This window comes from Gymnodraco acuticeps, unplaced genomic scaffold (assembly GCF_902827175.1).
Source record: "Gymnodraco acuticeps unplaced genomic scaffold, fGymAcu1.1, whole genome shotgun sequence".
Lineage (NCBI taxonomy): Eukaryota > Metazoa > Chordata > Actinopteri > Perciformes > Bathydraconidae > Gymnodraco > Gymnodraco acuticeps.
In genome coordinates this window covers 1,458,540-1,475,454 of record NW_022990014.1, presented here as the reverse complement: position 1 = coordinate 1,475,454, position 16,915 = coordinate 1,458,540, and the positions used below count along the sequence as shown (strand labels likewise).

Sequence of the window (16,915 nt, the reverse complement as noted above, 5' to 3'; positions counted from 1 at the left end):
GGGAGTGTTTCCGTAATATTGCTTCTTATTAGCACCTTGATCTGTCGTCCACTCTGCTGACTGCGTTGCTTTTATGATGGGTGGGAACCATAGGTGGGAAAATGAGATATAGGAGATAGGAAGTGAGCTATGTTCCATAACTGACACCTCATAAAAACTCCACAATTCAACCAAAACAAATGCAAGAACACACTTTAATGCAAGTGGAAATAAAGTCAGATTTCATGAAAACAAGTGCAGAGAGATGAGTGTGTTTTATTTAAAAGAAAAGCATTAGGGTACATCTCTGTTTACAGCAGAACAGTGACTTTGTGTTAAATAAAATTAAAAAACCCATTGCTGTCCAAATATAAAACAATTTCTTGAACATTTCAATAAACACTAAAATGGTAAAAGCTTCTTATTACTTCCACAGTAGGCGTAGTGTTGTATCCACACCTCATCGCTTTGGCAAGAAGGTGAACATCATCTTTACAGTGTATGAGCCCCACACAGCAAGATACAAATATTGCACACACTCCTTTTTTATATACATTAATAAACATTGTGGAATATACTATTTTGTTTGCAATGGCTTTAAATATTTAAAAATGCCCCGTTCTAAGACATTGAAGTGATTTAAGGTTGAACGCTAACACGTGTCATAGGAGGCCCTTTTAGTAGAAATATAACTTCATGTACAAGGAGAGGAGTGATGACGCAGCATATACTGTCATCATACAGTGGTATATAAAAGTGGAATACTGTACATACAAAAAACACATGTGAAACATTATCAAAATAAACATAACATGGACTGTTGGGAGGGTGGTGGGTGTAATGTAAAGACATGCATGTTAAAGGTCCCAACCGGAATGTCTCCTTGGAAACACGGCACAGTCTTTTCAGGTAGAAATAGGTGACACAATATGTCTGTCCATAAAACAGGAACAAAGTCTGTCCTGCAAGCCCCTCAGGCTTCACCTCAGTACTGTCACAGACCTCCAACACAGTGACCAGCCGTGGATATATGAATACATAAAGTAGGTCCAGTGCCTTGGTCATGGTTCTCGAGGAAGGTGGTCAGTGGTCTGTGCCTTTTACAGTTTCTCTTCAGCTGACTGAAGAGAAGCAGGATCAGGGTCAGAAGCGACAATATGGCATCACCAGCAGGCCTGGTTGGCGAGTATAGCGGGCGCTGAGTTCAAGGCTCAACCAGCATCATACCACAGAGGAAGAGCTGGGGATGCCGTGGATGGTGGCACTGGTTGGCGTGCGGCTGATGGCGTTAAAGATGTGAAGAGAGTCTGGAAGAACGCTCTTCATGCCATCTTCCACAGGACTGATCTGGAAGGGAAGAGAGAGATATTAAAAAACTATTTTAGATATTGTTAGGTCCCTATTTACTGCCATATAAAGCTCTTATTACTACATCCACCAAGGAAGTTTGGTTTTGGTTTGTTATTTTTTTCCGCAGGATTATAGATTAACTAAAGGCCACATTTTCATGAAACAAAAACCCATTACGTTAGAACTGGATCCAAATAATTTTGAGTCTCTTAAATCCCTTCCATGAAGATAAATAGTCAAATAAGTCAAAACAACCAAGCTTCTTAACATTAACACACAAATAAACAGACAAATCATGGAAAGTATTAATAAGATTGTGCATATTATACAAAAACACATGTAAGTATATAAGCACACACTTTTTGATGAATGTAAATACTTACACACACGCTGTTTTAAACATGCAAATGTGTATGTTAAAATATACATTTCAGTCCATGCATACATAGTACACACATGCAGAAACTACATGTCAGCAATCAAAAGAGATAAGTCCAGAAATGATTGTTGATCTAGACAGCTGCTGCATCCTTAGTAGATGGGTGGGTTTTGAGATTTGACGAGTGGTAAGGCTGAAACTATCTGATGATTTATCAATTATTATGCAACTATGCTGACAAATACATTTTAATGCAAGATGAGAGCTTATCTTTGTCTTATTTTAAAGACAAGGAAAAATACTGAATATGACTGAATATCTTTTTAGATAAATCGTTTATGAAAATAACTTTTAGTTTCCTCCACATTAAAGAGGTTAAGCCTTTCTTAAGGACAGTGGGCAGGCCTTCAATGTGTGACAATACGTAATGTTAGGCTCCTTTATTTATTACAGGCATGTAAAGATAAGGCTTGTCTGTGATCCAATCAGATAACTCAGGAATATTATCTATGTATTCTGTGCTTTTAAAGTTCAATAGAAGGGCCATAGCTGGAGTTTTACATATTTGTTTAACAATTGGCAGGTTAGGAACAGGTAAACTGAGGTTTATGATTAAGCCAATCACCCAATTTGACAGATTCTAGAAATGTATGAAAGGTCTACATAGGTCAAAAGTGACTTTGAAATCAGGATTTGAAATGGTTGGACATTGCAACATCCAATAGCTGTCAACATTGAGGATGTATCTGAAAACATATCTGAAATATCTGAAAATATCTGAAATCATATCTGAAAACAGATGCCCATTGTCAGGCTGGATCAACAAGTACCAACTCAGTCTTTATTGCATTGTGTGCATTACCATCCAATCTGCTCATGTAAGCACAAGGGAAAAACACAGAATGGTGTTATTAAAGAGCATGTTTTCAATCACATTATTACTTTTAAAGAATGGCAGTCACACATTAACAGTTAACAGTTATTAGCAATGCAGAATTGAACTCACTTGTTCATGCATGATGATTGACAGCTCTCTGGCCAGGTCTCTATAGTTTGCTTTCATCTCATCGTGATACTCCTGTTGGTCCTCTTTGATCAGACGCTCATTAATACCTAAGCCGTGGCCACAGGCTTCCACAAAGTGCCTGTTCAACAAAAAAAATGGTGTGTTTAATGAATTTTACACTAAAAAGTCAAATCACACATAATAACCCGTTGACATCTCATCTCACCTGAAGAGCTCTTTCAGCTGTTTGACCTTGTTATCTGGATTCTTCTTGGCGCATGCATCGTCCAGGAAAGCTCGTGCATATGCAAGCGGCCCTGCGTTAACCTGAGGGAGGAAGCAGGAGCTGTGTCATGTCATGCTTTCTTTTTCATGATTATTACAACAGATTATGTCGAACATATGTGCATGTACATTTTGACACATTTTAAAGCAGGCACCTGCACGCTGATGCTGCCCTGCAGTTTGAGCTGCAGACGGATCATGTCCACGTCACTGGAGGAACACAGCTGTTTGATCTCGCCCACCTTCTTGCTCATCTCATCGATGGCCACCTCGATGGGACTTAGATCAGTGTGGTGTTGATACATCACTGCGATACGTTTCTTTACGTACGGGAAACAATGCGTGGCTGGGGGAAAGAAACAGGAAAATAAATATGGTAAACAGCTGGCTTTAGTTTGGGAATCTTTTCTTCTTGCATGTGCCTTTCTGAGATTCACATCTCCGGTTTAACAGTGCATCTGCGAAAGCTGTCAGATAATAAAGATAAGAGTGTAAGGTTGAACTTTTGGACTTTTTGAATGATAAAACAATATTACTGTGATTAGGACAAGAAGTCCTTGACAAACTGCTGACATGTTCAGAATTTAATCAAGATCTTCCAAGAATGCACAGGACCTTTCTGCCGAGTTATGTAATGCCTCAACAACGGATTCCCACGTGACAGACATTCACATGGTGCTTATTTAAAACCCGTTTACTTAAAATGTATCAATAGGCAGACAATTGGAAAGGGTGGTCCACAGTTTGGGAGGAATGGGAAACATTTACCGCAGATTTCGATGCACACTAAATTGTCTATTTTCCCTCTGGGATCAGTTCCCTAGTGATGAGGAGATCTACTCAGCCCGTTTTAACACAATCTATTCTGTGTCACTGACTGTTCTGCACCAATATTGACGCTATTTATTATATTTTGTTTGCAAATCCACAAACATGCACCACTTCTTCTTCTTCTCGCCTACAAAGCCCTTAATGGGCAGGCGCCATCTTACCTTAAAGAACTCATTATACCCTACTGTCCTACTAGGGCATTGCGTTCCAAGAATGCAGGGTTGTTGGTTGTTCCTAGAGTCTCTAAAAGTACAATGGGAGCCAGAGCCTTTTCTTATCAAGCTCCACATTTGTGGAATCAGCTTCCAGTTTGTGTTCGGGCGGCAGACACCCTATCCGTTTTTAAGAGTGAGCTTAAGACCTTCCTTTTTGATAAAGCTTATAGTTAGGGCTGATTAGATTCAGCCCCTAGTTTTGCTGATATAGGCTTAGTTTGTCGGGGGACATCTTACTTCTTCCTTCTCTCTGTCTATACCTGTGTACTCTCATGTTCCGATTAACCCAGCTTCCCCAAATGTCTTTCTTTTTGGTGTCTATATATGTTGGGATCCGGAGTCATGGATGATCCTGCGGTCCTGTGTCCTGGATAGCGAGCCCTGGATCTTGAGTCGTGGCTGTGGTCCTGGATCATAGGTCCTGGATGGATATCCTTGTGGATTCATCTTCCTATTATACACACATGCATTTCCAAACATTTGAACTACCTATGTTGCAAATGTATTATCTTTTCAATTTACACACGGCATCTATTGCACGTCTGTCCGTCCTGGGAGAGGGATCCCTCCTCTGTTGCTCTCCCTGAGGTTTCTCCCATTTTTCCCTTTAAACTGTGGGTTTTCTCCGGAAGTTTTTCCTTGTACGATGTGAGGGTCTAAGGACAGAGGGTGTCGTATTGTCATACTGATATTCTGTACAAACTGTGAAGTCCACTGAGACAAATGTAACATTTGTAATATTGGGCTATATAAATAAACATTGATTGATTGACCAAGAGATGCCGTTTAAAAGCTTATGTACCACTGCCACCCACAGTATATTTAAAGGTTACCTACTGGTTAGTATCGTCCTGCGTTTGCACTGCTCCTCCACCCCGCCTTGCTTTTTGCCTGATATGGTGAAAGGCATCTCAAACACAAAGCGGCGGATGTTGTGGCTCTTCTCGAAGTCTGTCTTCCTGTCTACTTCCTCCTTCTCCTCCAGGTAAGGGGTCACATGTGTCACTTGGATGTATGCATACTTGGAGTCCAGGTCTTTGGGGTTAATCTGCAGAGAATCGAGTCATCACAACAGATCAGTCCTGCATTTTAATAATCTTATAAATCAATCCTCATCACACATTAAAAATCTTACCCTGCCAGAGTCCTGGATCATCTTCACGTTCTCCTGTCCAAACTTGTCAGAGTACAGCTTAAGGAGCCGCTGAGATACCTCTGACAGAGGAGTGAATTTAGGTTCTTTGTAGATGTACTCCTTACCATCTTCATCTTCAAAGAAGCCCTAAAACAAATGGCCAAAATGAGTAAAAAACAAACACTGTTTCTATTTAAAGAGATATAAAGAAACCACATCAAGCCAAACAAGGAAGGCGGATGGATTCAAACAATTTGCTAAAATAAAATGGTAGACCCCTTTTTACCACCAAGTAGCTTTGGACTGAAATATCGTCAGGATCCACACAACCCTCTATCTAATGTGCAAGCATGGAGACAGGAAAAATGAAAAGTCCACTCCAAGAAACCAACCAGTATCAGTTCGATACAATGAGACAGAGTAAAGAACACAGGTGGGGGCACAGATTTCACACTATCAGTGGGAGCACTTGGATCAGTCTTGTATGTAAATGGTCAAATGGCCCATGAACAGATGGGTGAATCCAGTAATGACCCAGTGATAGGTGAATCCTGCTATTAGCCCTCTAATGGCGCGTTTCCACTGCAGCGGGTAGCTCGCTTTAAGCGTGCCGAGCCCATTTTTGGTTGCGCTTCCACTTGGCCTAGTTTTGGCCCGGGACTACTTTTTCACCTTTTTTCTGGCCCTCGTGACATCGTGGTTCTAGGGCCAGGAACAACCAGCCTGAGTCGGGCTAAACTATGCTAAACTAGAGAGAATCTCTGGCAAGGGGGCTACAACTACAACAAGATGAACATATTTGACCGTGATTTAATTGTAATACACGTTTCAAAATGATGCCAAAGTAACAACATACTGATACCGGTTAGTAAAAACCATGAATTAATGCTTTGACAAGTCTGCAGACAGACGGCAGGCGAAAAACCCTTTTAAAATGCGTGCTTTCTAAATGGAGCTTGGCTAGCGTTATATATGCTCCGACCGTCCACACTCACAACAACGGCCTATACAGACATAAATAAACCAGCGACTATATTCGCCATGACACAGGCAGTCTGTGGTTTGTACTTGTTTAACTTTTGTCAAGTTTCTCAACAGATATGAGGAGCTGTGAGCTCTGAGTACTAAGAGCTAACGGCTGTGTTGTTTTTTGGGGCACTCATTGAAGATGACGTCACGGCTCCGCCTACACTGCGTTACTATAGTAACTACCCCAGTTCCTAAACTGTAATGGAAGCGCAGCATTAAAGTGAGCCGGGCCTAATAAGGCCTAACCAAACCGAGCGAGGCCGAGCGAGGCCTGCAGTGGAAACGCGCCATAAGGGTCTCAGATTAGTACAACACTGCAGTAGGAGGAGTAAAAGGCTAAAAGATAAGCAATATACAGATAAGATATCACCGACACAACACAACCTAACACATCACTGCAGTCTAACAACAATGATGGCTTTCATATTGATTTACCTTAGCCTCTGTGTTTGTAAAGTGGTACTGCTACGGGTGTGTGGACAGCAGAAAATACATTCATTGTTATTCCATGACAACTCCTTACAAACTATGAAAAATTCAACACACTGCAACTCACACCAATTCACAAATATGACCATCATGTCAAGATCTACAAAGAACACCATCAGATGAAAACCACATCAAACTAAATATTTATAAACCTAAAAGTCCTACAAATCTGTAACACAAAAGTAGAAAAACTTGTATCAGGGCAAAGGTGAAAGAGCACCATACAGCTCAGTTTCAAAAACAGAAAGCATCAGTGGTGACTGATGTTATCGTAAACAGAAAACTATGACTGAGAAATGCAGTGATTACAGCAGCAGCAAAACCACACAAAGACTCAGGCTGCTCTGAAAGGCTAGCAAGGTCTACAACTTACCGCTGCCTTCAAAGAGGATAAAAAGCAGAAAGGGGTATTAGAGCGGATCATAAAATGCCACTGCATGTGATTATGCTACTACAGAAAAAACAGAGTCATTGTGCATTACTTTGCAACACCAGCGACCTAATTAATCATTGTGTTATTTCTTGAAATACAATAGAGTGGGAGCAGAAATACAATAATCAGTACATCTGTTTGGACGCATAACACCCTAGTAAACAGAATATACTCTGCTTTATACAACACTTATGGTTGTTTAACTCACCTGGCCGAAGAAAGCCACTCTGAAGTAGGTGCCCAGCAATCTCTTTCCTGTGTGCATCACCTCTGTCACTTTGCTGTATGCACGATGCAGCGTGTCATACAGGTGGGCCAGTTTCTGTGCAAAGTAATTAGAATAGTTTGATCAGAATGTGTACACACAACTGAGTAGGGATTGTCGTGGGAGGATACAAAGTTAAATGTACCTCAAAGTCCCTGCGCTTCTCATAAATGGGTATAATGAGCTTGTAGATGTCAGAGATGAGCTCGTAACGCTCAGCCTTCCACAGTCCATCTGCACACTCCTCCAAAAGCTCCATTAGGACATCCTGAGGGAACGTGAGAAGGGGAAACAGAAATATAACTCAAATAAAGTGTTGGGTCTGCTAAGCCTGTTCTATCAGGACTAAAGGGGACTGCAGGATGTGAGGAGAATCACATCTTCATTAAGATAAGTAAGGTGGGGCTTACATGTGTGTGTGATCAGGACAATGAGACAAATGGTTTGTCATCATTTTTGTTAGGATCTCAAAATCACAAGACATGTAATTAAAAAAAAATGGTCATTATAAGAGTACTAATTATGTATTTTAAAATAACAAAATGTCTTTGATTCTCAGGAAATGTATCTATTTAGTCAGCTAAATCTATGATAAACTATAGAGAGACAGTTATTATTACAATGATAGTTTATTATTTTAAATCTGGATTATTATAGATCTGAAGATAAGATGTCAAATGAGTTTGTATTGCATTCACTTCGCAAATACTCTTTTCCAAAAAGTAAACTCAACCTCAGCATCTGTAAGACAAGGCTACATTGTAATGCATATTTCTGAATAACAATGTAATCAAATAAAGTTATGATGTTGATCCCACAGACTGTCTATGAATTCATGATATTCTACATACTTCATTGAAATGGACGTCCTGCATGCCGACGTCCTCCATCATTGCTGCTTCTTCATCAATGTTTGGAGTCACCACTCTAAAAGCTGAGCAGCCCTGTTTGAACATGCCTGCAAACAGAATAAGATGAGGCAACATTTTAACAATTAGCCAATTTAGGAAAATAAGAATCACACAAGACACACAAAAAGAGCTGCTGTATGGCATGCAAGTGAAAATTATGAAAGTACCTTTTCTCCGAAGATATTCTGCCACAAGTGCTGCAACGTGCACATAGCACATGGCCGCCTGTCAACAAACAAAGAAAAACGTAGGTCAGAACATACATAGTGATTGTGATAGAATTAATTATATTATAGGTCTAATCACTCATATACTGTGACAATAGCCAAAATAACTTCGACAAATACAACGTAAATTCAGTCAGTACTTGATCACGCAACACAAACCTAACTACTAAAGTCTATTACATTGACCACAGACCTCTGACATGTCTCCGTTCTTCACGTGGATTCGGGCCATGCTGTCCAGCCAGGTCTTGCGTAGTTCAGGCGTGCTGGCGTAAGACTTGGCGAGGCTGTACTGCAGGTCCACCAGCATCTCTGGATCCCTCTCGTGCTCCTTCATCTGAGCCGTGGCCATCAGAACCGTTCTGATGCGTTTGGTCAGATCCTTCACATCTGATGGGAAAGCTGTGTTCTGTTTAGGAGGATGCAGAAACGGGAACAGTCAGTCATGGCATTGCTAGTTTAAGCATACATATATTCAACTGTTTCTGTGGAAGCAGAAAATATTCATGCACATCAATTAGTTCCTGACCTTTATAGTTTTGTCACTGTTCGCACAGTTGTTGATTATCGACAGAGACTGCTGGAAGCGAGTACTGCCGATACCAATCACATCAGCTATCAACTGACTGACAGCAATCACCACCTAAAGAAAGAGAAAGACACACATTATAATCATTATTAAATTATACTTAACCCATGTGTTTTGTTGACATTGTCATAACATTTTATTGTTTAATGCACCCCACAGACCTTAAGACTGAATACGTAAATAAAATAAAGATTCAAATTGCACTTTGGCTTATGACCTTAAGAAAAAACGTTTAGTTTAAAACTAATTAAAAAAAGGATTTTAACGCATTTTTGTGGTTTTGCTGTGACTTTTCTAACATTACTGTACATCACTTCAAGGCCCTATTAATAAACAATTTTAATTTCACAATAAAAGGAAAAGCATGACGTATAAGATTGAAAAAACATTAAGGTTTGTTATTTGGGATGTTAAACTGGGCCCAGGGTCTTCCACAACACCAGATCATTTTGGTGAAATAATGTGAATATGAAAGATTTATTCTTTTTATCCTCTGGACAAAAGTCCATATATCCCCACCTGTAAGTGCGTCCGGACAAAAGACTTGCGCCCTGTGTAATCAAAGTTGCTCTTCATGAGGAAGTAGAGCAGATGGGCTGCGTCACTGCGAATGGAGCTCAGCTTGGAGTTACAACACTTCAAGATCTCACAGCAGAAAGCAGCACACATGTCAGCGCGCCCCTCAAAAAAAGTGCAGGGAAACTAGAGGGTGAAGAAGACAGACAGATCGTCAGTAACAAGCCTTAGACCATAAAGCAACAACAGAGTATTGCTAGGGAAATCAACGCCTTCTCACCTTGTAGATGAAGGTGCGCAGTGAAGTGAAGACCTGCTTGAGGGCTGTCTCTGACTGATTGATCCGGAGGAAACAGAGGTGGACTTCAAACACCTTCTTCATCAGTGGACTGTGGCCGTGGTCTGAGCACAGCTGGGTCTGTGGAGGAAGAGAGTATTATTACAGAAACTCATTTAAAACACAGAAACCGAACATCACATTTAAATGTAATACAAAACATACATTAGTAAAACCTAAACACTGTATTTCAATTTATGAGTTAAGTAAATGTTTGACAAGTAAAATGTCAGGTATGTTACTTTGAATCCCATGATGAAGATGCTTAGCGTGTCCAGGACAGTCAGACACACTTCAGTAGCGATGTTAGCCTCCAGCAGAGACTGATTCAACACGTCTGCATCCGAGTGACTGTAGGCTGAAGGAAATAAAACAGAAAGCTGTAGTTGGTTCACCCTCACCATTTTCAAATATCATAAATTATATGATAATATAAGAGACCTGTATATATGAGTGTTAAAGGCAAAGCTATAAAATGTCATTATATGATGAAAAGCTTAAGTTTCATTCCAAACTTAAAAAATCGTTCTCTACAAAATTAACACCTTCTGTACAATGAATCGTAATTAGTTGGTGAGGCACATATGATGTGTACAAATTGTAGCAATAATTTAGTGTCAACATATTATCTTTTAATGAAATATGATATATATATATCATATTTTTTATGAAATACTCATTTTGGAATGAAACCCTTCATGTTTTACATGGTCTAGTTTTTTTTGGTCAGAAAATGAAGTGTAAAATGAGGTTCAGAGCAGATGTGCTGACCAGAGGAATGGAAAGATTTTGAAGGCTAATGTCCAGTTATATTAATAAAGTAGGCATGCTCTTAATTTAAACCAAATGAACAAAGCCAGTCTGCAAACTGCCTGCCAACCTGACACATTCTTACCATGGTCTACAGATATTCCAAGAATACTTGAAATCTTTCTTACACTGAAAACACAAAGAAACTGTGTTAAATCATGCCATTTAACAGACTGAGAGATTAAGCCCTGTGGATAATACCAATATAATGCCACACACGACTTAACCCTCATTAGATCTAATGTATGTCTTCTGAGGCCTTTTCAGCGAGCTGGGTTTAAACAGAGGATGAGAATGATGTTGATGATATTAAAAAGCATGAGGAGATTACACAGAGTGAGGCGGAGGGCGGTGGTCAGCTGGTGGAGGTTTGATGACAAGTATTGAGAACTTACTGTGGTTAAAAGTGTTTGCGTTATCCAGGCTGCTGAGCTGCTGTAAGCGGGCATGCATCATTCCCGCCCTGTTACGGGACACAGGCAGAGTCTGAGACTTCCGCTCATGTGCTACGGGTCCTGCCCCATCCTGGTTCCTGATGAGGAAACAGGACAATGTTAGACGGATGGCCGGTTAGTGAAGCAGGTTAGGGTGAATAATACGCTATTCTTGACACTTGAGTAGGGTAAATACTACTCAAACGTTTTTATTTTTCTAAGTCTAATACCTAATACTCCACTTAGTTCACTTAGTTTGGTTACTCAGTTTACTTGCTGAGTTGCTGAGTCATGATTTAGTTATTTGATCCCATATGCACACATCCATTGACTACAAGACTACACAAAATGCATTAAAAAAAGGCCTGTCCTAATGTATTTATTAGCTTCTGACCCTGGGAAAGTGTGACAAATAGTACATTTCCCCAAAGCTACTGTATCTCTAAACTATCTCTTTAACCAAATGTAATATGTTTCCACTTAAATTCAGTGAGCGTCCCCCTTATACAGTTCTGACTCCTCGTGGGGAGGCCAGACTCATACTCAAACCTCTGGTCTAGTTAAATATTTAACTTAGGAGTTTTAAATGTATCATAATTAGAAAGATATTATTCGATCATGCAGTGAAGTTGTCCGGTTTATATTGTATTCCATGCAGTTCAATCATCAAGCAGAAGCAGCATTCGAGCAGTGAGTTACAGAAAACGTCATGCACTTAGGTGAACAGAGACAAATGCTTTAGATGATTTTAAAGCCAGTTGCTGTTTCACAGCACTGAAACTTGTGTCGAGTGAAAAAACATCATGCATTAAGGTTGAGAGTCAGTTCCACCTTTAGTCTTACCCAAGCAGGAGAGGGCAGGAGCCAGGTTTTATTTCATTGTGTTAAACTTGCCAGCATTTAAACGAATAGAGATAGAAAGAGTGGTGGGAGGTTAGAGAGAGTGAACACCCAAAGCCCTCTGGGAGTTGAGGCCAGAGCTCCCCCATGGTGGAGTCAGTACAGTGTGTGTGTGTGTGTTGGATTTTAAACACTCAACATAAAGTCACACCCTTTGTCACACATTATGAATCGTTTTACACTGGGTGATTTAAAATGAAGAAAATAAGTAGCTACATCATGTCAGACATAGACATTTAAATGGACACCAGAATTTCATTTATTTGTATCATTATGTTAAGGTATTCTATCTATATATCTTAAAAAAGACATCATAATATGTATCTATTAGAACTGCAGTTTCCATCCAAGGCGCTTTGACTATTGCTGGAGTTGCCAGGGAGTTTTCTTGAAACAATTGTGGAGAATCTCTTTTTAATAATATGAATAACATTTTCATTGTAAATCAATCAATACATTTGATTTAAAAAGACTTTCAAGAATGACATTAATGAACCAGATTCAGATACTAACAACAACATTACCTTGCAATGTATCTCTTCCCCATGTATTTGAACTGATGGAGGCACACTCTGAAAGAAAAGGAAAGTGAAAAATCAGTCACAATATATTCATAAGCTTTACTCACAATGTCATGAAAGCAATAGTAGACGTCTTACTCGACTAGAGTGAAGAAGTCCATTAACTCAGCAGGTGAAGCCTTGTTCCAGTATGTGAACAGAGCATCTGGAAAAAGACAGATTGACATCGAAGAGACAATTTGTTTTGTTAATGTAGACATGCGAGTAAGTTGAGTGTTCAAATATCAAGACAGAAAGATGGTGAGTGCATTTATTTAGGAGAGAGATGTTACCTTCAGACATGCTTTTGAGCACATGTAAGAAGCACATGAGGAGGCTCTTGATCTCTGCCTGGTCCAGTTTATCACATCGCAGCAGGGAACTGCCCAGGTTTGAAGCAGCCTGGTTCTGAGGGACAAAGAATAGGGTCAGATACTGTAGATATAAATAAATATATTATTGTTTTAGGGCTCTTTGTTCTGTCTTTCTCCTTTTGCTGTTTTAAGATAAACCACAAGTTCTGTCTACAGAAACTAAATGGGAGTTTTTATTGTGTGATTTTCAAAATGGAATTCTCCATGGCAATTAGAAATATTTCATATCCAGTTTTGTGGTAATTGTCCAACATCAAGAGACAACTGAGGCTTGAACCTGTATTGCATTAACTACATTGAGGGTGAGTGTTTTTTCTGATGGCCTGGGATTTCTGTGCTCAAACTACACTAGTTGTCATTCACTCAGATGTTGCAGGGCTCTATGCATCGTGGAAAAAAAACTGCTGGTGGAAAACAAACAGCATTTCTCCCAGCTGAAGCAGAGAGGAGGGAGAAAAACCAAAGCAGTGGAGCAGCCGCTCTACCACAGCGAGGGGTTGGCCACGCATCAAGCACGTTCCTTTGCCAGCAGTTAGTCTACTCTAGACCATGAAACTGGCTGGGGATGACTTAATGGAAAGCATGAAGCCATGGCCTCAGCTTCTTATTTTGGAGAGTGATTACTTCAGGGCTAAAGATAGTTTTCTCGGAAAGGTGGATACAAACTATAAAGCTGTGGTGGAGTCAGTTTCATTTAAATGTGAGCAATAATAACACATGACTTGAGTGTCCTCCTTTTCCCCTTTAGCCTTTACACACACAGCATCTATCGCATGTAAAAACAGAAGATGTTTAATAGAAGATAAACATCACAAACACAGACAGTGACAGTTAAAATGGTTTGTGTTCAAAGGACTTCTTCTCAGATTTAGTTTTGATGTTCTTTAGTGAAAGCAGAAAAATGACACAGCACACGTGAGAGGAACTCAAAAGGGGAAAATCCCTTAACTCTGCATGCTTATCAACATCTGGGAAAAAAAGCAAAAACAAACCCTGTGAGGCCCTGAACAGAATCTCTGCTTTATGGTACCAGAGAACAAACAGGCCAACGCCTGAGAATCATCTGGCAAAGAAAGGGCTTAGGGTTTAGGAAACTCACACACACTCTAACATTCCCAGATGGGACACTCCTAAGAGGGATGAGGACTTTTGTACTTGAAGTGAAATGATGGGCTGCAGGGCGCTCTCTGGCACACAGGGGACAGAAAGCAGGGAGAAGTCCATGGTGACACGCTTGGAGCGCAGGGAGAGCATGGACTCATCAGTTTCCATAAAGAAGCGCAGGACATTGACAGAGTGTCTCCGTAAAAACTTCTCCGTCTGCCACAACCAGATTAGGTGGGGGAGTTAATGGTACAAGTTAACAATAGGTGACTTTCTGGGGTACTTTTGTCACACAACTCTGTTATGTCTAGGCACACTGAAAACAATGTCACAGGAGCCTACAATTTATTTCTAATACATTTTGTATGAAATGACTCTCACAGCCTCTTGCAGCACTTTCTGGGAGTTACCTTGTCCAGGGAGTTGCTCTTGTCATTGTGCTTCTCATGTAGGCTGTTTCCAGAGTCAGTGCTGATGAGTGAGCCACGAGAGTCTGCGTGGCGAACAGAGTTAATGTTGGGCGTCGACGATGTGTGAGGTGAAGCTATCAAAAACAAAAAAGAGCAGTTTTATATTTCCATAAAACCAAAATGTTATATATTTATTGATTTTCAGGATCATCTGTCCACTCACATGTGCCAGAGATGACTCCAAAAACATCTTTGTGCAAGCTGGTGTCCAGAAAGGTGCTAGATCTGGGAGGTGTCATCAAGATGTTGGTAAGAAGAGAATCATCCTTTCCATTCTGAGGAGAAACAACAGTTTAATGATTAAAGAAAAACACATATATTATATGGGGATGTATTAAGAAATGGAAAACTAGTACATACATATAAGTTGTTAGTCTTATGAGGGCTCCGTAGGTCCTAACATGTCTTTGGTTGGTCATTTCAGTTAGCAGATTAATGTTTTAAAGATTCAGTATGGCCTAGTAACAGTAAAGAAACCCTTTGTTTTGTTATAATGAAATCCAAACTGTTAAAAAGATATGATGCAGATGTTAAAAAGTGTTTATTAAAAATAACTGAATATACTTTATTGTGCTAAAAGCATATATATCATTGCTGTATTTTTGACAGATATGTGTTGCTGAGCATGCTAAATGCAATGTCAAAAAGAAGCCACTAGGAGGCGCCCTTACATTGTTGGAGTGGTTGACGGTGAATGGAGATACTTCCTTCACATTCAGCCTGTTGACGTTCTCCTGGAGCAGACCAAACAAGGGAAAGTACAGGGTGGCCAACCTGGCCTGCTGGCTCTGCAAAACAAATAAATCATCTCAACAAAATATCTCAGGGTCACACACGTCAAACACTGAAGAGAAGTAGATGTCAAGAGATGGAGGTACGAAGCCTCGGCTTACCTTGGAGCAGTAGCGCTCATCAAATGTGTGTTTCATCATCAGGTTCTTCAGCACATGGATGGCTATCTGACGGATCTCCCTGAACTCCTGCAGAGCTGTACTGACCTCCCTGAGCAGCAGCCCGACCAGGAAGTGGTTCTTACAGAAGTCATCTGTCAGCGAGTAATCCATCTGGAGGTCTGAGGGAGAGAGACGAGGACACATAGATTAGGTTTGGATGACAGAGAGGTTAGTGAAGGATGTGAAAGGTTCAATGAGTACATTTCTAAATGAACATCAATCAGACCAAATAAAATTGACCAGAAAACAGGAAAGCTTGGACGAGCTACAGATTATTGATGCTATTAAATGCTGGCAAAAAAAAAATATTATGACAATTAATTATTGGATGCTTTCAGCTATTGATCTATATGACGTTTTGTGTTGACAGATTCAGGCTGTGTAACAGAGCTGCTGCTCCACATCAACAGTGATTGTTTTGAAAAAGACAAATAGAATAAAAGCTTTTGATTTCCAACAATATCAAACACAAGTAAAGCATCCCAAATCAGAAAAAGATCTCCCAGAATGGCGGTGAAATCAAGTTAAACGCACCGTTTTGTCTAATCATTAAAAAAAGGTATTTTGGAATCATTGTAATCATTAGTTATTAACTCCAAATCAATTTAAGATTTAAAATACTAACTGCACACTTAATCACCCATATCTGCACTCTCAGCTTATACACACATACAAATTATGAATCAGTATCTTTCTGTAAAGTGTTAGAAAATAGATAAATACTGCCACCTCATAAGGATGAAGCAACATTTGGAAATAAGTGACTAAGTTCAGATTTTGGAGCAAATCGTGTGACCTTCTCTGATCATGATTGAATGATTAGATTGGAGTCTGCTCTTTTTGGAGCAGACATGAAAGCAGCACATCCTCACACCTACCTACTAGAGTATCACATGACTCCACCGTATCATTTGGAGATAATAAAGCTAATTGAGGAACACAAAAAGGACAAAGCATGTTCTGTAGAATTAAAGACTGCAGAAAACCTGTTTCACTGCTTTGTAAATGCACTTTTATTTTATATCCATTAGATAAAAATAAGTACAGCTTTAACATTTTTGCTGGCTTTTTTACAGTTTTGTAGCGTAAACCACTTTTGGTTTGATTTCAATATTTTTCTACTCAAACACATGCAATGTTAGCGAACTGGCATTTAAGCACACTACCATCAGGCATGGTACTTCAACATCATGTACATTTGATGATCTCCTCACCTTGAAATCTCATTATCCTTCCCTTTCCAAAAGGCATGGGCAGGTTTAAGGGGACGTAGTGCTCGTGGTTGCACACCACTCGCAGAAAACTCAAACCTGAACTCAAACAGCGTCTGCATT

The 16,915-nt window shown here is 39.9% G+C and overlaps 1 protein-coding gene across 1 annotated transcript in view; it reads right to left on the bottom strand.

Annotated features, from left to right (window-relative positions):
- Window positions 1-235: 235 nt before the first annotated feature.
- Window positions 236-16,915, bottom strand: part of zmp:0000001200 (dedicator of cytokinesis protein 9) — a 54,922-nt gene continuing 38,242 nt past the window's right edge. Inside the window, 26 exon segments of the mRNA XM_034213278.1 lie at window positions 236-1,326; window positions 2,715-2,853; window positions 2,941-3,041; window positions 3,155-3,345; window positions 4,883-5,093; window positions 5,181-5,327; window positions 6,645-6,674; window positions 7,340-7,453; window positions 7,542-7,664; window positions 8,248-8,354; window positions 8,475-8,532; window positions 8,728-8,943; window positions 9,064-9,177; window positions 9,643-9,825; window positions 9,920-10,057; window positions 10,219-10,334; window positions 11,182-11,318; window positions 12,645-12,692; window positions 12,780-12,846; window positions 12,974-13,088; window positions 14,569-14,702; window positions 14,792-14,903; window positions 15,300-15,416; window positions 15,522-15,700; window positions 16,796-16,883; window positions 16,885-16,908. Coding sequence (XP_034069169.1) covers window positions 1,201-1,326; window positions 2,715-2,853; window positions 2,941-3,041; window positions 3,155-3,345; window positions 4,883-5,093; window positions 5,181-5,327; window positions 6,645-6,674; window positions 7,340-7,453; window positions 7,542-7,664; window positions 8,248-8,354; window positions 8,475-8,532; window positions 8,728-8,943; window positions 9,064-9,177; window positions 9,643-9,825; window positions 9,920-10,057; window positions 10,219-10,334; window positions 11,182-11,318; window positions 12,645-12,692; window positions 12,780-12,846; window positions 12,974-13,088; window positions 14,569-14,702; window positions 14,792-14,903; window positions 15,300-15,416; window positions 15,522-15,700; window positions 16,796-16,883; window positions 16,885-16,908 — 3,135 coding nt within the window. The 3' untranslated portion in view covers window positions 236-1,200.